Source organism: Schistocerca piceifrons, chromosome X (assembly GCF_021461385.2).
Source record: "Schistocerca piceifrons isolate TAMUIC-IGC-003096 chromosome X, iqSchPice1.1, whole genome shotgun sequence".
NCBI lineage: Eukaryota > Metazoa > Arthropoda > Insecta > Orthoptera > Acrididae > Schistocerca > Schistocerca piceifrons.
In genome coordinates this window covers 636,145,507-636,168,291 of record NC_060149.1, presented here as the reverse complement: position 1 = coordinate 636,168,291, position 22,785 = coordinate 636,145,507, and the positions used below count along the sequence as shown (strand labels likewise).

At 39.3% G+C, this 22,785-nt stretch overlaps 1 protein-coding gene across 2 annotated transcripts in view; it reads right to left on the bottom strand.

Annotated features, from left to right (window-relative positions):
• Window positions 1–22,785, bottom strand: part of LOC124722952 (sarcosine dehydrogenase, mitochondrial) — a 275,416-nt gene that overhangs the window by 131,570 nt on the left and 121,061 nt on the right. For both annotated transcript variants that reach the window (XM_047248117.1, XM_047248118.1), the window contains exons 6-8: window positions 22,576–22,699; window positions 15,626–15,831; window positions 10,025–10,187 (exon numbers count right to left, since the gene is read on the bottom strand). In XM_047248117.1, coding sequence (XP_047104073.1) covers window positions 10,025–10,187; window positions 15,626–15,831; window positions 22,576–22,699 — 493 coding nt within the window. The remainder of the gene's footprint in view (window positions 1–10,024; window positions 10,188–15,625; window positions 15,832–22,575; window positions 22,700–22,785) is intronic.

Genomic DNA, 22,785 nt, shown 5'->3' with positions numbered 1-22,785 from the left:
GGAACAAGTGGGTCAGGGAAAATTTTTCTGTAAGGGGTGTAAGAATTCCCGTACAGGGAATACACGTAATGGATGTATGAGTACAGGTTGTGGATGAATGGCTGATGACATAGGGAAGTTTTGGTCTGGCAGTGAGACATTCATGGATAGCCAAATGATAAAGCAACCACTCAAGGTAAGTGGGAAATCTGGGTTCGAGTCCCAGTCTGGCTCAAATTTTCATTATCATCATTCCATTCTGTAGCTGATAGTTGTCCATATTTGGAACTGAAGAAACATTTCACATATTTCATAATGGCTTTAACTGCCACAGTACCTGTTCCTCTGGACAAGCATGTCAGAAGGAACTTTGGATCGCAATTTAGAATAACACAAGCACTGAAATATCATATCATATCATATCATACACACTATCTGGCTGCAGTCTCCTCCAGGCTGTCATGAACCAGCTCCTGGATGCCTCCAAGGTGTCTTCAGTTTGAGTTTGCGTCTTGGTGCACCTTGTACCTGACTTATCGCCATCATTGCTAGTGACCACCACTTCCATGTCTCACTGCAGGAGGAATGCTGATGCAACCACGTGCCCATAGAGCCGCTTATGCTGCTACTTCACTGCAAAGTTGTCTCACTAGTCTCTGTGCACCACCAGTATGCCACCTCGTGATTTGCTGAGACATGCTCTGCTGCTTGGAGTCAACACGCACCATCAAGATGCATCTTCAGCTATTGTAAGATTATCTTGTTAAAAAAGTATGATGCTGCTCCCGATGTATTTCTGATTCTCTGACTGCCAAGGAACTGATAGTACACACCCATCACCCTGTTCACCATCTTGAGTTTACCATCCTGCTGCTAAGGTGCTATCAGCCCATAACAGAGGCAATACACACTGCAGAGAGATTCAGTGTTGGAATTCCAGGAGCATGTGTTCCAAGAATAGTTGGGCAACATGTTACTTCCTTCACTTATGTCTTACAAAATGACAATGATGAGAAAAATCAGACAAATTAGGATTCATACAGAGGTTTATCAACAGTTGTTCTTTCCATGCAACGTTTACAAATGGAACAGCAAAGGGTGGAGGGAGTGTGTGGTGTGTTTTTGTGTGTGTGGGAGAGAGGGTGGGGGAGAGGGAGGGAAGGGAGGTAGTAGTACCAGAAGTACCCTTCACCACATACCATTAGGTGACTTGCAGAGTATAGATGTGGATACAGATGTACAGGGGATAGGCAAAATAACATGAACACCTGCACTTACTTGGGAATGGTTTATTAATAAGGGGTTGGACCCCCATTTGCCCGTAATACAGCTGTGATTCTTCTTTGAATACTGGCATATAATGATTGTGTAGTCTCCTGTGGAATGTTATGCCACTCTTCAATGAGAACCTCTTCTAACTCCTGTAGTGATGAGGAAGGCAGAAATCTGCTCCGGAGTCTGCACTCTAATACCACCCAAAGGAGTTTGATACTGTTCGAGTCTGGGGTCTGAGCTGGCCAGGGAGGATGCAGTTTAGTTGCGTGCTCCTCATACCATCATTGTACTGTCCTGACTGTAGGAATGGGTGCATTGTAGTCCTGAAATATGGCATCATTTTTGGAGAACAACATTTGAATCATGGGTCCACCTGATCACCTAAAATGTTCTCATAATCGTTGGGTGTAACACAGCCTTTGAGAGTAATGATGGGACCAGCAGAATACCATGATATGACTGCCCACACAATCACACTTCCACCTCTATACTTAACCACTGCAATCAAGCAATCAGGATTTTAGGCTTCTTTTGGCATTCTCCAGATGTAAATCCAACCCCGGTGTTGTGTTGGAAATAACAAAAACATTGACTCACCAGACCATAAAACGTGTTTCCACTGATCAGCCACCCAGGACTTACGATCCTGACACCATGTTTTATGCTTCTTTGCATTGGTTGTCATCACTAATGGTTTCGGTATAGGAGCTAATCCACGAATATTCACTTTATCGAGTTCTCGGCAGACAATATCGATAGATACAGGGTCTCAAAGATGGCTATTGAGGCTCTGGAGTCACTTTAGCTGCCATAGTTTTCTGTTGTTCTGACACAATTTGTGTCAGCATATGATAATATCTGTCATTTAGTTTTGATTTGCCCCCACTATTACATTTACACAATGATATCTTTCCATGTTTTCTTTAAGCTATTGAAACAGTTGCTCTTCAAACATTCAATAAGTTCGCTGTCTTGCTTACTGATGCTCCATCCAATTAGGTCTCACAATCTGCTCTCTTTGGAACTCTGTTAGGTCTTTCATTGCACATTGACCTCAGCTCCTCAATACAAGTATGAAGCGTGCCCAACTCATAAACAACCTGCACTGATGCCTAGTCCACACTGAACACATACAGTCCAGCATGACACATGCCTTACCTGCACTGTTGACCTTCAAACATGACCATCCCATTACTACTACTGTTCCCATTGTTTTGCCTACCCCTGTAGCTGACATATCCACCATCCTCCAGCACAATGGAAGCTACAAAGTAGTCTAAGTAGTCTAAGTCCTGTTTATGTATTACATAAGACATAATGTTTGGTATATGATCAGAGAACTGTTCAATGCTTCTCTTAAACGTATTTACAAGTACAAAATGAATCACTTATTACATTATGGAATATTGCTCATTAGCATGATTTAATATCATGGTGAATTTATGTGCATTTGATAAGTTATGTATGAAATTTAAAACTTGTCCAATGTACAGATTGTTCCATAAAATTTTGGGCGTATTGCTAGATGTCTGCAACTTGCTGCTACGATATTCCAGCACCAAGTTTTCTGGACATCTTCAGGTGAATACTAATGAAAATGCTGATCTCACTTACTGAAGACCCCATCGGCACCTGCTTCATGTATCCAGTTTGTGATGTACACTTGCTGCATGCTTCTGCTGCAAGTCTTTGTACTGCACCGCACATCATCTGTGGTAAAAGCTCACCTCATTCATATCAAACTGATTGTCTTCTGATAGTAAAATCACAGAATGAGGCCAGCTATGCAGAGCACAAAGTTTTTCTATGACAGGCTTCCATGCAGAATTTAACTGGAAGCTGCCATTTTGATTGATAAAGGTCACAGATGATTGTATTTCCACTGAATCACTGATGATGGAGCTCCAAAAGGTTCACATAGGTGTCTCAATTTTTTTCATTTATTTCACCAAATGACCAGTGGAAATGTAGGGTTCAGTGGTACTGAACTTATTGGCTTGGAGGAGGTGAGTATGTCACTGATGTTCCACAATTCGATCCTACATATTGTGTGTCATTTTCCCTCTATAAAATTTGCCACATTCACAAAGAATACTGTAAACATTTTCCTTGCACAATTCCTAGTAATCTGTAGTGAGCACTTACCTAAGTTATTTTAAAACCAACAGTATTTTGGTGATACATTGATGACACTTTTGTAGTTTGGTCTCATGGTTTGGACAGTCTCTGAGAGTTCATTTAACATCTGAACTCGACACATGGAAACATAAAATTTACAAGGATCTGGAGAAAGATCATCACTTGATGTTTTTAGACATCCTAGTGTGACATAAGAGCAATGGCACACTTGGGAATTCAGTGTTTCAAAAGCCCACTAATATAGACCTGTTGTTACACATTTCTAGTTGCCACTATCTGGCATAAATGATTGACATTTTAAAGACCTTAATCCACCAATCCCATACCATTTCAGATGCTGATAGTCAGCAAATGGAACTGGAAAACCCACAAAAGTGTGCTTCTGAACAATGGGTATTTGTCTCAAGATGTATAAGTAGGGCCACAGACATAAAAACAACAGAACAAGGAAGAGGATAAGGCCTTCAAAATAACTGCTTACCTACAATATATAGGAAGTATTTCAGCAAAAACAAGTAGGATATTAAAATGACATAAAATTAAAGTAATCTTTTATTGTCCTCCCAAAGTCTCAACAATTTTTAGGCTCTGTTAAAGGTTGCAGAGTTGTACAAGACAGGATACTGTGCAGGATTGTATTGTAGTACATCAATGGCATACTTTTCTCCTCCAAGCCAGTAAGTTCACTACTGCCAAACACAGTAAAATGAAGCAAAAATTGTGGCCCATAGTCAAACTTCTGGAACTCCATAATCAATAAATCTGTGGCAAAGTAACTAACTTTTTTTAGATTGAAGTCAGCTGATAGGTATTTCTGCTTAAGGGAAGTCCCTCTAAGGGCTCACCTTCAGAGGGCATTATGTTTCCACACAGAGAAGGAATTAGCATATTTCATCAAAGTATAAGAGGTATTAGAGATAAAGTTAGTGAACTGTTTATAGATGTTGGCTCTGAAATTATTGGTATGTCAGAGCACCACTTAAATTATTTGACAGTTCAGAGGCTTCTTTTACCAGGATACAAATTGGCTGGCTGTTTTTCAAGGAGTTCCTTGTGGGGTGGGGGAGTGGCCATGTCCGTAGATGTATCACAGCACTGCACTGAATAGATACTTGGATGTCGTGCAGGGGCAGTTGAATTTAGTGAAACTAAACTTCTAATAGTTGTTGTTTATAAGTCCCCTAACTCTGACTTCAGAGAATTTCTGCTCAAGCTAGTGTGTTCTTGAATCACTTTATAGGAAGTACCAGAAATTTGTTATATGTGGTGACATCAATATAAATTTTGTATATGATGGTGCAAGAAAAAGGATGTTGGTATATCTCCTAAATTCATATGATGTGATCCAGATTGTGTTTATTTCTACTAGGGTGCAGGGGAACAGCAGCACAGCCATAGACAATAGTTTTATTCATTCTTCATTACTACATGGGCATTCTGTTAATAAAAGGGTGAATGGCCTTTCAGACCATGATCCACAAAATTTAACACTAAAAGGCTTTTGCACTCAGACAAATGTCACATATAATTACAAACTATGTAGGAAAGACTTATGCTTTCCTTAATACATTTCTCATGTTCTTTGAGAGTTGCTTTCCATTAGAACGTTAGGATATCATGTAGAACAAAGTGGAAATTATATCAAAGTGTTAGAAGTAGTCACAATCAAGCTACAGTAGCCCATTACAAACAGTACTGTAAGATGCTTAAAAATCTTGTTAAGAACACAAAGAGTATGTGGTATACAAATAGAATAGCTAATTCACAGGATAAAATTAAAACAATATGGTCAGTTTTGAAGTGTCTGGTCAGCAGAACAAGGTCAACAATATAAAGTCAGTTCGCAGTAAAAATATTTCTGTTACTGATAAATCAGATATATGTACAGTATTTAACAATAATTTTCTGTGCATTTCTGGTGAATTACATAAAAATTTAGTTTCTACAGGGAATTATATAACTTTCCTGGCAAATGCCTTTCTGAGATTGATGCCTTAAATACTTTTTTATAATACAGACAAGGGGGAGATTGAGTCAATAATTAAATCACTGAAGACTAAGGACTCTCATGGTTTTGATGGAGTGCCTAGTAGAATATTAAAGTACTGTGCTGCACATGTTAGCCCTGTATTTAGCCATATTTGTAAGTTTTCCTTTAGGAACGGTCAGTTTCCTGAATGATTAAAGTACTCAGTAGTAAAGCCACTTTATAAAAATGGAGGATGGGATAATGTAGACAATTTTAGACCTATTTCTATGCCATCAGCTTTTGCTAAAGTTATTGAAAAGGCTGTGTATGTAAGGATAATTCATCATTGTATATCACACTATTTGCTGTCAAATGTACAGTTCGGCTTTAGAAGTCGGTCAACAACTGAAAATGCTATATTCTCTTTTCTCTGTGAGGTACTGGATGGGTTAAACAAAAGGTTTCGAACGCTAGGCAAATTTTTTGATTTAACTAAGGTATTTGATTGTTTTGATCACAAAATATTGCTCCAGAAGTTGGACCATTACGGAATATGGGGAGTAGCTCACAATTGGTTCACCTCTTACTTTAGAAACAGGCAACAAAATGTTGAGAATGGCTGTGATGTGTAGTCTGTGTGGAGTATGGTGAAGTGGGTGGTGCCCCAGGGATCAGTGTTGGAGCCACTCCTGTTCCTTATTTATATATGTGGCAGGCCCTCTAATATTACAGGTAACTCTAAAATATTTCTGTTTGCAGATAACACTAGCTTGGTAGTAAAGGGTGTTGTGTGCAACATTGGCTTGGTTTAAAATTACGCAGTTCAGGACCTAAGCTCCTGGCTTGTAGAATGAAACTAACACTAAATCACAGTTAGACTCAGTTTTTACAGTTTCTAACACACAATTCAACAAAACCTGACATTTTAATTTCACAGAATGGGCATATGATTAGTGAAACTGATCAGTTCAAATTTCTAGTTGTTCAGATAGATATCAAACTGTCATGGAATGCCCACATTCAGGATCTTGTTCAAAGACTTAATGCTGCCATTTTTACTATTCGAACAGCATCTGAAGTGAGTGATTGTTTGACACAAAAATTAGTGTACTTTGCTTATTTTCATTTGCTTATGTCGCATGGTATTATATTTTGAGGTAACTCTTCCCATTCTAAAAGGATATTTTTGGCTCAGAAATGGGCAGTTCGGGTAAGAAGTAGTGTATGTTCACAAACCTCTTGTCAACCCCCTGTTCACGAGTCTGGGTATTTTGACATTGGCCTCTCAATATATATATTTCTTACTGTCATTTATTGTTAACAATATTAGCTTATTCCCAAGAGTAAGCAGTTTTCAATCAGTTAATAATAGGTAGAAATCAAACCTGCCTTTAGATCGGACTTCCTTAAGTCTTGTGCAGAAAGGTGTGCAGTATACTGCTGCATCCATTTTCATTAAGCTACCACTCAAATTCAAAAATCTTAGCAGTAATCCACGCAATTCCCAGTCTAAACTGAAGAGTTTTCTCATGGGTCAGTCCTTCTATTCTGTTGAGGAGTTCCTTGAAAAATTAAGCTGATTCTTGTTGTAGTGTTGATTGTGTCCACATAACTTATGGATTGCCTTTTTTCAGATTCATACACATTTTATTTTTATCTGTTATTACTTTTATGTTGTAATTTCATGTACCGACATGTACATGACCTTGGAGATTTGCTCCTCAATTTGGTCCTATGGAACTTGACATGTAAATAAATAATAAATGAGACCCTTATCAATCAAGATGGCAGCCTGCAATTAAATTCTACATGGGACCCTGTCCTAGAAAGACTATGTGATCTGCAGGGCTGCCACATTCTGTGGTTTTACTGCAGTAAAACAATCTATTTGATACTGATGAGGTGACCTTTCATCATGGAGTGTGCACATCATAGCACAAAGACTTGCAGCAAAAGTGTATGTGCTAAAGCAGCGAATGTGCAATGCAAAATGGATATACCATGTGTGTGATAGCAGGGACTTAAATGTGGGAGCTCAATCCATTTTCATCTGTATTCACCTGAAGATGGCAGGAAGACTCTGTGTCAAACTATCATGGTAGCAAGCTACAGGCATCTGGCAGTTCACCTGAAATTTTATGGAGCAACAGGTTAAATGACTAACATATAAAAGTATGCAAATTGTGATGACAATGTGTAGCATGACCTTATTTTGGGTGCAATTGTGGATTCATCAGTGGCTGACCACATTCTATGAAACAGGAACTGATTATCTCATCTCGCAGTGGGATGAATGTCTTAATATGTGTGGTGATTACTTGTGATTGGAACTATTCCACGGACTGGTTGCAGTGGAGTTTGGGTTTTATTTGACTGCTCCTCACACTAATCTAGTGATAGAGCAGCCCTCTGTTCCTATTATCAGATAACAGGGACCTCATGGAACTTTTGTTTCAATGTGGTGCTTGTTTTGGTCTGTATTGGAGAATCAGATGAAAACCACTGATGTATTGTAGCAGTGTCTGTGCTAGCAAATCCCAAGGGAAAATTAAGACAGATGAAAGAAAATCTGTTCTATATACTTGAAAATAGGACTTATAAAATGACATGCTCAAACCTTGAAAGCAACAATAAGAACGCTGTGTGTCATATTCAGATTAACTGGTCATTTTAAGGAAAACTGTATACAAAGTTATAGGTAAAGATTGAGTGTCATGTGGGATAAAACAGTGACATATTGCCCTACCACTGTATCTTTAGGGAATCTGTGGCCTCAAAAGAAAAAGGTCTGCGCCATGTAGACATTGAGTCAGTTGATCACAGGACTTGGTCTGGAGACAAGAAAGTGAATTGAGAAAAGTGACAAAAGGGACCATCTATGGTATTCATTTGTTTTATGTACAGTTACTTATGTGCACATGTTAGCTTTTCAAGAAACATGGATCTGACAGATAGAGTTCAGCAGACACTACACTGAATCTAATAACTATATCAATGTCTTGTATAACAAGTTATCACTGAGAAGAGAACAAAATTGATTATAGCTCTATTTTTTTTTTTTAATCTGTAGATATAGCAACAGCTCATGTTTGAACACCAAATCATCTGCTATTACTGCAATGCATTTTTTTCAAATAATTTTGTTGATTCCCGTTCCAATAACTGGTTGAAGTGATCTTGTACCTTATCTCTTCTGCAAATCATAGACACATCCAGATGAAATATTTCCATATAATGTTTAAATCTGTGTCATTAAGGTATTGATCAATATTTTTGCACACCTGACTCACAATTGGGAGGACAACAGCCACCAGATTTAAATTTCATGTGAGAACTCTAACTCACTCAAGGGAAATATTGAGATGGTTCCTTTGAAAAGGGCACAGCCAATTTCCTTCTGCATATGTTTGTAACCCAAGCTTGTGATCCATCTCTAATGACCATCCTGTTGATGGGACATTTAACTATAATTTTCCCTCTTTTTTCTTTAATATTTTTGAATCTGTGTGTGGAATCAGTAAATTCAGCTACAGATTGAACCTTAACTCATGTACCACACTTCCTCATTCTTTTCCCCCAAATACGCTGGAACTAAGGCTGTACATCTTGTTTCATTTTCCAGTTAGAACTATCTGTCTGTAGGCTAACTATTGCTACCTACATGCTACACTCATTCGGCACATGTTAACACAGTGTGGTCACACACACACACACACACACACACACACACACACACACATTTTAAGACACACACACACACACACACACACACACACACACACACACACACACACACACACACACACACACATATACACACATACACACACACACACACACACACACATGCTCATTGGAAAACATCACAAGGTGTACAGCCTTTAGTTCCAACACATTTGAAGAAATATTTGTAATTATTGCATGTTGTGATGTTGGTATTTCAGAAACAATTAATAACTTTCCATTTCAGTTTAGTTCAGCACTCCTGGCAGTGCAGCCACATAGAACAGCAGTTGAAATTCTGTATCAACTTCCATCACAATGCCACATTGCCTCTCATGCTTCATTATTCATCAGAATGTCTTTCCTCTTTTGTATCATGCAGTGGAATCCCATAAAATTCTGAGTCACAATCTATTATTTGTTAGCTCAGTGTGATGCATGAATTATGTAAAGTTGCTTCATAATTAAGTTTCTAACCAAGGTACTGACTTGTCAGGTGATTTTGGCAGATCCTGATACATTGCTTCATCATGCAGCATAGATTGCTTGCTTTTATCTCAGAACAGTCACCTCCAATGCTCAACAGGCTTTAGAGGTAGATGTGCATGGTCGCTCTTGTCTCTCTTCGGCCGTGTGTGTGTGTGTGTGTGTGTGTGTGTGTGTGTGTGTGTGTGTGTGTTTTATACTCATTCTACTTTTCTTTGGGGGTTTCACATGTGTCCCCTATAAGGATAAGTAAACCACTGCATTTGTTCAAAAATCCTCAGGATATGTTCTGGTACAAGAACTTTTATTCCCAGCCATTTTCAGTTATGTGAAGTAATGATTTCGGACCGCTATTCCACACTTTTTAAGATACTGTACAGCATCTGAACATATGAAATAATGAATAAATACAACCATCACCTTATGATACCATGCCACAGGTAGTGAACTTACCTAGTAATGGCTTATGATCAGGAGTAAAGCTTTCTGGGCCACATACGGTACTCTTAATACCAGCTGTTTCAAACACAGGTACAAGGTTAACAGCTTCCCTTACATGAGAGCTGAATACTGTCCAGTCCAACTCATATAAAGAAAATTCAAAATCTTCTTTTACCTGGAAAGAGTTCATATTTAGTGAACTGATGAATATTTTTCTAGTAGATTGAGTTGTTAGTATCACACTTCATTTGCATGGCATTGTTCTAACCACAAAGCCACAATGATAATAACAGGCACAAAATTTTATTAAGTCTAGAATACTTGTACAAGAAGACAGTTGCCATGCAGTGGCTGCATTGCTAGTCTGAAAAACATAGGCTGAATGTGAACATATCACTGAGAGCAAGGCTGGCTGGACCTGACTCTATAATCTGTCAGCCAGTTAGTATAGTGCAGTCAGTGCAAAGAAGCTGTGTGCACATCCGAAAATGTTGACCTCTGCATGTGCCAGCATCTTCTGACTTCTGTGGCATGCTGTATAACTATGTGCCCAGATTGTGGGTCATAGTGTCACTTATTCCTTGGGCATGGTGCAGACGGCTGTGATGTGGAGATGGCATTCACATCCATGGAGGCCCCAGAGGTGAGGGGGGACAGCAACTCCTGGTCACTGGAGACATCATAATACAGGCAAAAGTGGCCACTGCAAGGAGCACCCCAACACCCCTGTCAAAGCAAGAGACAGCAGCACCAGTGAGGGGCAGACCGGTTCAGCTTGGATGGAGGAATGAGTGCCCACCTGTACTTGGAGCTGATTTTAATGGTGCTGGACCTCCAGGTCTCCAGTCTGGACAGTGTAGATATGGCAGCTGTTCTGACACATGATAAAAGCCAGTAACAAGTGGGGGCACTGACCAAAATCACATGTCCAGATGGGACAGGAACTGAGTGACCAGAAGACCTTCCACAGAAAAAATTCTCAAGAGAGCCTGAACAGTTACATTGGTAGTGGCCAAGGAGCACTGGACCACATATGGAAAATGCAAAAATGAGTCAATGACAATCAGCCAAAACATATACAGAAACAGATCCAGAAAATCCATATGGATGTGTTTACAGGCCATGGTTGCTGGAGGCCATGGGGAGACTGAAGCCTTTGGAGCTGCCTGTTCACTAGTGCACTGGGGACACACAGCAACCAAATACTTCATCTCCTGGTCAATGCCAGGCCACAGAATCGTAGCCAGGAGTATGAGAGAGATAAGCAGCTTGAGGAAGGGGTCAAATGGTGTGGCCTTTGTGAACCGGATACTAGTGATCAGAAACTTGTCTGCTGCTTGGTGGGAGGTGATAACCAAATGAAAACATATGAGTTCCTGTTGATCAAACTTGGGACAAGGCATCCGCATTGGCATAGCACCCAGTGGAGTGAAAATGGATGTCACAATGGTATTTGGAGATGAACAAGGCCCAACACTGTAACCCGTGGGATGCCTTATCAAGGACCTGGATGTATTGACTAAATAACAAAACTATTAGCTTGTGGTCCATAATGAATTGGAATTTGGTGTCATACAAGAAAACCTGAAATTTGGTGACTGCATACATAATTACCAGAGCCTCCCTCTTGACATGAGAGTAGTGGACTTGTGCTGGAATGGGAGTTCTGGATAAAAAACCCAGTAGCTGCTCTGAGCCATCTGAATTCTGATGGTTGAGGACTGCCCCACACCATACTGCAAGGCATCTGTAGTCAAAACCAATGGTTTGTCAGGATCAAAAGTAGGTAGACACAGTGCCAACTTAAGGTGGTCCTTCAGTGTGTTGAAAGCCTGGTCACACACTGGAGACCAGACAAACTAAGCACCCTTCCAAAGAAGGAGATAGAGAAGGTGTGCAATTGTGGCCTCCCCAAGAATGAACTAGTGGTAAAAGGCAATTTTATCCAGGGAGGGCTGCAGTTCTTGCAGTGATAAGGGATGCGGCAGGACTGTAATGGCCCTGACAGTACTCAATATGGATTGGATGTCCTGCCATGATATGATGTGGTCCAGATACTCAAGAGACAGTTGGAAAAATCTGGACTTCTGCAGACTGCAACACAGACCCACAGGGCATAGTTTATGAAAAACATCCCAGAGATTGTACAGGTGATAGGTGGAGGAGGAGATTAATGTTTAATGTCCTGTTAACAAAATGGTTGTTAGAGACAGAGCTCTGGCTTGGATTATGGAAGGGTGGAGAAGGAGATAACCATCCCCTTTCAGAGGAACTGTCTTAGCATTTGTCTGAAGTGATTTAGGGAAATTATAGAAAGCCTAAATCAGGATGGCCAGAATCAGGTTTGAACTGTAATCTACAGGTGGTCACTCATAGAACATCCAGTGATGACAATGTCAACCACATAGTTGAGACAGTAGAGAATAGTGGACATGACCTGATCCAGATAGTGCTGAAAAACTGTGGGGGCACTTGCCACCACAAACATCAAAAGTTATTATTAATACCGTTCAAAATGCACATTAAGAACTATGATGCACTTGGACTCCTCATCCAATGTAACTGGTGATAAACTTTGGAAAGATTAAGTTTGGAGAAGAATTGACCTCCTGCTAAGTCTGTGAACAGCTCATCTGGACATGGGAATGGATATGTGTCAATCATGCATTGTGAATTCATGATGACCTTAAAATCACTGCAAAGTCACAATTGACCAAAAGGTTTCCTCACAATAATAAGGGGTGTGGCTCATTCACTAGAGAAAATCAGAATCACAATCCCAAGAGATACAAGCTGGTTCAGCTCCACCTTGACTTGGGAGCACAAGGCTACAGAAATCTGCCAAAGATGAAAAAATCTATGATAAGCCAATTGCTTCAAGGTTATGTAGGCTTGAAAGTCTGTGGTACACCCTAGGCCTTCCACAAAGATATCCTGAATTTCTGAGCACAGAGATTCCAGTGATTGATAGGGGTCTTCAGCAGATACCAACTGCATGGAGTCCATTAGGGAAAAGCCAAGGGCCAGAAAGGCAACAAACCAGAAAAGGTTTGCTGAACTAGCATCATGGATGACAATAAAGACAATAGACTGTATTACTGATCTATGGATAATACCAACCATGAACTGGCCAAACACAGGAAATTGTTGTTTACCATATCCCTGTAGATGCCTGTTTCCAGTGACAGTGGTGGAGAGATGAGGTCTGAATATGTTTGGGCATTAAGCAGGGAAACTGATATGCTGGTGTCCAGCTGCAGATGCAGCTGCCATGAGAAGACAAACTCTGATAAAAAGTTTCATGAAATCCTGATTGGGAACCAGCCCTAACAATGACACTTCTTGGATATCCATACCCACGTCCTGTGATGCTGCGTTCTGTGCAATTGAGTGGCAGACTACCACAGTGTGACCTATGTTCAGACACATGATAGACAGCACAGTGCTGGGGACACTGTGATCTATCATGTTAGGTATAACAAGACACACATGACCACAACAGTGAGTGGAGGTTGGAACATTGTTTACGTGTTGTGTTGAAGCTGCAGGATCTGCCAGCTTGTATTGCCATGACGTCATTCCCCCCCCCCCCCCCCCCCCCCAGGATGCAGTGCATGCAGCTGGGTCACCCTGCACTACTGTGACATCACACAATGCATCCAGCTGCTGACCAGCACCATGTGAGACCTCATACAACTGAGCAATGGGCAAACCCTATTCAGTGGAGGGGTTTTCTAATTGGATGGCCCTTTGCCGGACTTCCTTATCCAGGGTGGAGCAGATGACAACATCACGAACCATGACATCTGTGTACAACTCTTTTGACTTGGCTGTGACACAATGACACTTGCAACTAAAGCCATGGAGGGTCAGGGCCCAGGCACAATAAGACAGATGAGGATGCATCTTGCAGTGATAGAATTCAACCCTAGTAGCCACAATGTGCATGCAGCAGCAATAATAGAAAGACAACAATGAGCATAAATTGTCAAAGACAATGAGGAAGGTTCTTGCAATGTGGTCAACTGTTGCAACAGCCGATACAAGGTGGGAAAAATCCATGAAAAAAACAGTGCATGACATACCTCCAGATCCATAACATGGGAGGTCTGAAAATATTGTTTTAGGCAATGTTTGTAGTGTCAAATGGTGGAAACAGAGGAGGTAACATAGCCAGAGACAAATGGGGATAGAGTAACACTGGCACAGCCTGCCACATGACCATAAGAAGTTCCAACTCTTGTTGCACCAACGTTTGAAGCAGACACTTTATGTCACAACAAGATGTGAAAAGCAACCACACAACAAAACACATGAAAAAAATGACCCTACTCACCACCAATGTGTTCTGACTACATGGACACACAGATAATAACAGACAAAACACTTTATTATGTCTATGATACTTGTACAAGAAAACACTTGCTACCAAGTGGCTCATTACAAGTCTACATAGGTCGAATGTCAACATGACTGAGAATGAGGCTGACCGGGAACAAATATAAGGTGTCAACCACCTGATAGAGTGCACTGCACAGAAGTTGCAGGTGCAGCCAAGAGTGTCAGCCTCTACTGATGCTAGCATCTTCCGACTTCTACGACACGCCATACAACTGCATGCCCAGACCGTGGGTGCTGAGTCTACACTGGTCACTATAGGTGTGTACTATAGATATACATAACATATGTTTCTGAACATTATTTAAACTCTTCATGAGGATAAAGTGAAATACAGCCAGTCAGTTGCAGAAATGAAACATTTATTCAAACCCCTTGACCTAAGTTTCAATGTCTTTAAAAAGTCCTCTTCAGAAGGATCAATGGTTACACCTACCATAGTTAACCTTGATATCTAAGGAAATCGAAACTTTTGGTATTGGTTGAAGAGAACAACTCTTCTCCTGTCCATTCAAATAACAAATTCCTCCAGGAAACTGGAATTGTTCCCATCCAAGTGGCACCACACACTGCATACTTAAATCCCATAGATCGGATCTGGATACTTATAAGGAATAATATACATAGCTATAATGTAATGCATGATCACTATTGGAAGAGAGAAACTGAGAATATCAGTTTGTTTGGATCTGAGTGAAGGGTCATCATTGTTGTCTGTGACAGGACTCACCGACAACAAATTGATTAATTACTAATAATTGATTTCTGCAATTCTGGAAATAGTCAGGTCAACATTATGTAGGGCATTGCTGTATAGACAGGAGGAATGTGAAAGTGCATCACTTGTAAGAATGCTGGAGTGCAGACACCTTACTTCTTTCTCAGATGAAAATGTAATAGTGATGTTGCCCTGGTGAGATCCGCATTTGACTTTGTTGGACAATACCATATAACTTCACCAACACATCCAACAATAACAACAACAACAACAAAACTGGACTTATGGCAAATGAATTCAGGCAAAATAATAATAATAATATGGTGATAGTCATATATCTTATGCCATACCAAACATTGATATCAAAATGTGACTAAAACAGAAAAGTGTATCATTCATAAAATCAATAACATAGTCACAGACCTTATCCAGTTGCATGTAACATGTCTAAATTTAAGTTAAACAATGTCCTTTCACAATATATTTTATTCTATTACCTTGTCCAACATGACAGGGTTTGATTCATAACCACCCATACAGAGAGAACTTCCTTGTATGCGAAAGTATATAGAACCATCATGATCTCGAACATTTGGTAGTCCCTTCACACCATCTATTCCCTCTGATACTACATAAGCATGTTTCATTGGCAGCAGTGGAATTGGTAGATTAACAAGAGATGCAATTTCTCGTGACCAAACACCTGTTTGAAAAATACACATACTAAATCACCAAGTGACTAAAAAATGAGCAGTTATTTATTTGTTATTCGTAGACAAATACAAGATCTTTTTTTTTTTCTGCAGATGCATGTTAGAAATTGAGTCACAGCTTTTTGGGATCTATTTATAAAACACAATCTGCCTCAATTACTTATAAGTTATATTGTTGAAACAAAGATAATTTATCCCTCTGAGAGATATTCTTTAATATTGAAAATGCACTTATTAGTAAGTTATAGCCTTTCACTTTTTATATAAAGTACTTTGAAGTTTGTTAAACAATTTAATCCCCATGTGATAAGGTCTGCATATTTTATGTTATGACTTGCCAGATGACAATCACAATCTCTCCTAGAGTTGTAGATATCTACATAGCTATTTAATCTTTTTTTACCGTCTATATCTTAAAATTGGTAGCAAAGTTTCAGAAATATATTGATCGCATTGTAAATAATTTCTTAATCTTGAACATCCCTTTACATGATGCATTTATATGAGGTTGCACAAAATCCTAATAATTCTTTCAAATATTCAATACTCTATTTATTTGCTTGGCTATAGCACACTGACATACTTCAATAGCATATTCAAGGTGCCATAGTTCATGGCACTTTTTTCTTCAAAAAATTGCTTCCAAAATTCAGGTGCATCTCATACTCAAAATTAATATAAAAATGTCCAGCATTTGATTTAAAATTCCAACCAGTCTTAAAAATGGACATAAATCTGATGCCACATGAAACCTATCTCAGTCTGGTAAACTAGATTCAGCTAGCAGCAGTGGTGCACCAATGCAATGAACATGAGTTGCGGGGATTCACAGGCTTGCTAACATTATCTCCTTCTGGCCCTGCCATCACAAAACCAGAACACTGTCCAGCCTATGATGCATCATTGCAGTCTATGATGCCAGTGAATATGAATTGAAAGTGATTTGTGTTATTGCTAACAGTACAATATTTTTGTTAGTTCCTAGTTTCATAATAGAAAAAATAAAATGTATTCATATGATGCAGGCTATAAATTGAAAGTAATAGCATATGCAGAAGAGCATGGAAACAGAGCAGCTGAATGGCACTTCAGCCCTCCACCAACAGAAAAAGCATTTGTGGTTGGGAAGCTAGTAAAGAAGCATTGAAAAAAATGAGGAAGACTAAATGTGCAAATAGAGGACTGAATGCAGAATGGTCAAAACTAGAAGATGACATACTGAAATTGATTCAAGGACACCATCAAAACGGCAGTGTAATTAATACAAAAATGATTCAAATGCACACTCGTAAGCTGGTACTACAGTGGAACTCAACAGACTTTAAGGGCGGAGTTGGTTGGTGCTACACGATAATGAACCATCACGGACATAGTATGTAAACCAAAACCAAAATATCTCAGAAAATACCACAAGAGTATGAAGAGAAACTATTGTCCTTCCATAGCTTTATTATTCAAAAGCAAAAGATAACCAGAGTGGAACTAAGCCAAATAGCGAATACAGATGAAATTCCTCTCAGATATGATGTGCTGAGTAACAGAACAGTTATCATGAAAGGTGCTGAAACTGCAACTATAAAAACAAGTGGACATGAAAAAATGCACTGCACTGTTGTTCTTTCATGTTATGCAGACAGTACTTAACTCAATCCAATGATCATTTTCAAGTGCAAAACAATGCCAAAATCTTCTGAAATACCATCAAGTGTTGTTGTTACTTACATGACAGGGATCTCATAGACAAGGATAGTATGAAATTATGGATTAACAGAATGTGGGAGAGAAGGTAAGGTACCTTGTTAAAGATGAGTTCTCTTCTTGTGCTAGATCAGTTTAGTTGTCATTTGGAAAATTCTGTGAAAGAGAATTGAGACAGGGAAATACAGAGCTTGCTGTTATTCTAGGATGGCTTACTTCACCATTGCCAACTCTTGATGTCTTGATAAATAAACAGTTTAATGCATAATGAGAAAGAAATGGAACAAATGGATGATGGATGAAACTCAGGATGAATTCATGCCAAAGGGAGACTTAAAATGACATAAAATCAAATAAGAGTGTCAGTGGGTAAAATAGTCTTGGTCTAGAGTGAGAGAAGACATTATTGTTAAATCTGTCAAGAATTGCATCATAATTAACACACTCGATGGCAGTGAAGATCATCTTATATGAGATGTTCAAAAAATAGTGTTGAATAATTGGAGAGGTGGTAGTACTCATTGAAACACAGAAAAATAAGTCCAATGAATGTGAGTCCAGAAATGCATACTTGCCAAGATAAACAAGTGTTTAGGGAAGGGCTGTGTTATGCTTGGTTGTGGATATCAGCACAGCCATTCCATTGGTGCTCCATCAAATGTGTTGGCACAGTATTATGATGTCTTGGTCATAGTACTCTACCTACCATTAGGTGGTCTGCTGGCAGTTGTGTAGTGTGAGTCATGTTGTAGCCCACATCAGTATTTGTCATATTTGTGTGCCTTACTGTACAGTTCTGTCAACCCTGAGTACATATCATGGTGTTTTATTTTCTTCCAAATACAGATTCACTTATGTGTTTACTGTTGTTGTGCTGTTTGTACATACAAATGGTGTAGTACATTTACATTTTCTCTCTTCCACCAGTTGTTGAGAATGGAAGCCTACTACTTCACAAATGAAATCACAGGTGCGATATTCTGCTATGGTTTAGCAAATGGACATAGTCTGTGAGCCCGTGCTCTCTATGCTGAAAAATATCCACAATGCAGAGTGCCCTCTGATAAACTGTTCAGCAGACTTTTCCAGCATCTTAAAGCCACAGGTACCCTTTCCCCTCATAAGACTGACAGTGGAATGCCCCACACAGTTCAAATGCCTCACATGGAGGAGCATGTGTTACGTTCAGTGTAAGAAACCCCTGGGACCAGTGTGGGATGATTAGCACCAGCAGAAGGTATGTCTCACACTTTTATCTGGGAAGGTACTTCATGAAAAATTGCTGTTCCCCTATCATCTACAGTGTGTTCAGGCCCTTAGGTGGCAAGATGGTCATGGCAGATGGCAGTTCTGTCAACAACTGTTGCAAAAGTGTGCTGCAGATCCACTGTTCACATACAGGATTTTATTTACTAATGAGGCAAGGTTCACATGTGATGGTGTTGTGAATTTCCATAATCAGCATGTATTGGCAGATGTAAATCCACAAGCAATTCAGGAAAGAGGGCATCAACAGCGATTCTCAGTCAACACATGAGTTCGCATACTTGACGATAGATTAATAGGGCCATATGTGTTACCACAAAGGTTAACTGTGGTGCATTATCTGGAATTTCCTGTTCATGTATTGCCTACCTTGCTGAAGGCTGTGCCATTGTAGCAACAAATACAAATGTGGTTCATGCATGAACGCACACCAGCACACTTTTGTCACAATGTGTACAAACATCTGACGCAGATATCTGAGGACTGCTGGATTGGTCGGGGGGATGGGGGGTGGGGGGCTCACCTTGGCCTGCTTGTTCCCCTAGGCTTTTGGTTATGTGGACACATGAACGAATTGGTCTACACCACACCAATCAATGATTTGCGGTCACTACAGGGTCACATCTTCGATGCACGCCAGCAGGTACAACAGCAACCAGGTATACTTCAAAATAAGGGTGTGTCATTTCTTACACTGGAGGTCAGAGGAGTGCACTGTCATGAATGGACATTACATTGGACACCTCCTCTAAACACGTTTATCGTAGAAAGTGTGCATTTCCAGACCCATCTTTATTGTACTTCTTCTTCATGTTTCAATGAGTACTACCACCTCTCAAATTATTTGACACTTTTTTTAAACACTCTTTATATGAAGAGGACAACAATGAAGAAGAAGAAGAAGAAGAAGAAGAAAGTTCAGATGGTAATTTTTGTGGGTTTTAAAGCTCAGTTCGGTTTTATAAACTACAAATTTTTGTTAGTCTGGCTTTGCATCTAATGATAAAATTGGTAAAAATGTTATTTTTAAAAAAAAAATTCTTAAAAATTAAGGTGTGTTTTATAGTCCTAAAATATGGTATGGATATGTCAGTGCAAAATACACCATTTCCATTTGATTATAATTCAAAAATTGCAACCTTGTTCTTGTGCATAAACTGATTATCTCAGTTTTTGGCATAAAAGATCAATGTAATGATCCCTAGACAGAGGACAGTCTAATATTAGACCAAGGAAGGCAGTTGCAACATCTAATTTTATTTCTGTACTATCATCAGACACAACACTCCATGGCACTCCCTCATTTAAGTGGTTCAGTTGAAAGTACAATAAACTCATTCTATTAATGTTTAGGCATAAGTAATTCCTTTTGAACCATTTTCTCTTTTAACCTTTACAAACTGAAGGATATTGACAACAACATAGTGGTAATGATGTTACCAACATTTTGACAACAGATTGCAAGATGTAAAACTCTTGTCACTTTCACAACAAAACTGCTCACAGTCTGAAAAGGAAGCTCTCACCATCATCTGTGGCACTTTAAAATTCTGTAACTGTTTGGGGCAGTATTTCATTTGGTATGTTGTGATGTTACAAGACATAAGCCTTACACATAAAATGGTCAAAGAATGGGAGGTTTAACTGAATGATATGTAAACAATAAGCTGCATCATAGTTGGAGACCAGACAGATTAACAAGAGCCTAGGCATGGTCCACAAGACCAAAGCAAGCTGAGCAGAGGTTGAGTAGGCACCTGAGAAGCCATTCTGAATATATCACGTACATTTCCCCTTGGCAGAAGGGTATGAAACTGAGCCACTTGCAGGCTATTGACACTGAGCACCATAACAAGATTCTGGCTGCATCAAAAACTAAAGCACACATGTTAACCAAAAATACAAAAATCACTTCAAGTAAACCTATAGAAAATCTAATGACAGTGTTTAAATCACAATAAAGAAGTGATTTCAGTAAAATATCATCATGTTTGTAGAATAAAATTACTAAATTTATTGACATTTATATGTTAAATTGTTTCCAACAACTGTAACAAAAGCAACAAACTTGCTACAATTTCATACTGTGCTGCATCTGTAGCACTTAGAGTCAGCTAAAAAATAAGTACATTTGCTGCAGTACAGAAGAGACTAAGTAATTTTTATAAATAAAATGTTGTATAAGTTATGTCTATGAACCAAAACAATGTTTTTCTACACTTACACTAAAAAAATTAGCATCAGAATAACTACCCCAATTTATTTATATGTATTTAAAGTGAAAACTTGGTAATATAATGTTGTAGGAATGTCAGTTGATCAGAGCAATGTGCAGGGGCATGAAGAACAAGGATGTGAACGTGACTATTCCTGCAGCTCCAATTTGTAGTGAAAATTCTTTGTCCAAACAGGCCTCCGAAGGCCCAATGTTACCAACTGACCACCATGTCGTTCTCAAGTGATACACATCACTGGATGCGGATATGGATGGGCATGTGGTCAGCACATTGCTCTCCTAGCCATTGTCAGTGTTTATGACCAGAGCCACTACTTTTCAATCAAGTAGCTTCTCAGCTGGCCTCACAAGGTCTGAGTGACCCCGCATGGCAACAGTGCTTGGCAGACCAAGACAGTCATCCATCCAAGTGCTTGCTGAGTGTGGCAGCACTTCAGTGATCTGACAGGAATCAGTGTTATCACTGTGGCAAGGCTATTTGCTGTGTAACATAAAATAGTTACATAAAAGTGTGATTTCAAATGTATATAAAACTATCTGAGAAACCTAGCACTGCCTAGATATTTATTTACTCCATTCTTTTATTAGTCCTTCTCCTCCTTGTCCACTCTCTTCCGTCTCCCCCCTCCCCTCTCTCTATCTACTTCCTCCTCACCCTTTCTTTATCCATTCCCCCTGTCTTGGTCCATCCCCTCCTCCCCCCTCTCTCATCTATCTCCTCCTACCATCCCCCCCCCCCCCCCCCTTCACTCTCTCTCCATTTCCTCTACCTCCTTTCTCACTTTGCCTCCTGCAATATCTCTCTGTCCATCTCCTCATTCATCCTTTCTCTGTCCACTTTCTTCTCTCCCCCTTCTCTGTACATCACTAGATTATCACACCCACCCCCAACCCAATGGAAAGTTGATGTTTTTTCACCCCTACAGTATTTCTTTCAAGATAATAAGTAATATGTGTACCAAGTTTGGTCGAAATCAATCCAGAGGCTTAGGAGGAGATGTTGAACATATTCATATTTAACATTTATTGCACACATATTGACAGATCCTGTGCTGTTTTACACCATACAATTCATCTGTGATGTTCAGCCAAGTAGCTTGATCTTTATAGGCCCTGAAACATGTTGACAAAATTGTTAGCTCACTGCAGAGCTTATTCTCATGACCTGGTTGACATAAGTGGGCAATTACACTTCATACTTTTAAAAGCATTGCAAATATTATCAGACCTCTGAAACATCATTTCCACAAATGACTACTTTATGCCCCAATTTTGATATAAGTGTCTTTCTTGAATCACTCAAGAGTCTAAGAAATGAACTGAAAACTTAGTTGATCAATTTTAAAGCTTCAACATTTTTTTCATTATTATAGTGTCAGTACCTTTCTTGAAAATCATAACACACAAACAGTGATAACACAGTATGCAGCTGCAGTGTTCCACTAGCTGCAGACACTTGGCAGAGAAATAATGTAAGTGTATAATTATTTGAAATTGAAACTGAAACTGAATAGCAACTAGATGACAAACTTACCACTGCAATTCACCACACAGTCAGTTCTGATTGTCCCATATGGTGTGATGACTCCAGAAACTTTTTTAGATCCAAAGTTATTTTTCCCTCTCAATATTTTAGTTACAGGACAATTTTCTATAAGCTGTTGAATCATAGAAGAAAAGTATTAAAATCTGCTCTAATTGTGCATATCTTATGTAACTACAAAGTTGCCAAAGAAAACATTAC